General features: G+C 54.3%; 1 protein-coding gene across 1 annotated transcript in view; it reads left to right on the top strand.

Annotated features, from left to right (window-relative positions):
* Positions 1-262: 262 nt before the first annotated feature.
* MEOX2 (mesenchyme homeobox 2) overlaps positions 263-639 on the top strand; it is a gene marked incomplete at its 3' end in the record, with an annotated part of 697 nt that continues 320 nt past the window's right edge. Inside the window, 1 exon segment of the mRNA XM_009707688.1 lies at positions 263-638. Coding sequence (XP_009705990.1) covers positions 454-638 — 185 coding nt within the window.

Here is a 639-nt window from a genome sequence, read left to right as displayed (position 1 = left end):
CGGGCGCGCAGCGCAGCCGCCCGCTGACGGAGCGGTTCGGCGCGGGGACGGCGCTGGCGTTTTGGAGGGAGTTTGCATGTGGTCAGTGCTGTGTTGCTAAGCCAGCCCCCAGCTCACATTACACACTACTGTATTTATAACCTCTCGGAGCCGTTTCCCCCTTCAAGCAGTTCTCTGGGACCACCTTCTACTGGCTTCAACCTCTCCCACTTCTTGACATCTGAGCAGCTCTGAGAAAGGCTCATCTAGGTCCGAGTGTTTATGCAGCGGAGACTGGCCGCTAGGGCTAAAGACCTGGATTATCTGAGCTCAGCTGCCTGCTGCAAAGTCTGTCGTTGCCGTTCTGGAAAAAAAAATCCCAACCCCGATCTGTTTACAGTGAAAGTTGACAAAGGGTGGTGAAGTTGGATCTTTCTTAAAACTCTCCTGCCTGGAACCTGAGACTTGCATGCCATGGATCACACACTCTTTGGCTGCCTGCGCAGCCCCCATGCTACTGCGCAGAGCTTGCACCCTTTCTCCCAGTCTTCTCTTGCCCTGCATGGAAGATCTGACCACATGTCCTACCCTGATCTGTCTTCTTCTTCTTCCTCTTGCATAATAGCGGGATACCCCAATGAGGAGGGCATGTTTGCCAGC

Source organism: Cariama cristata, unplaced genomic scaffold (genome assembly GCF_000690535.1).
Source record: "Cariama cristata isolate BGI_N322 unplaced genomic scaffold, ASM69053v1 scaffold36689, whole genome shotgun sequence".
Lineage (NCBI taxonomy): Eukaryota > Metazoa > Chordata > Aves > Cariamiformes > Cariamidae > Cariama > Cariama cristata.
This window is presented reverse-complemented; position numbering and strand designations above follow the sequence as displayed.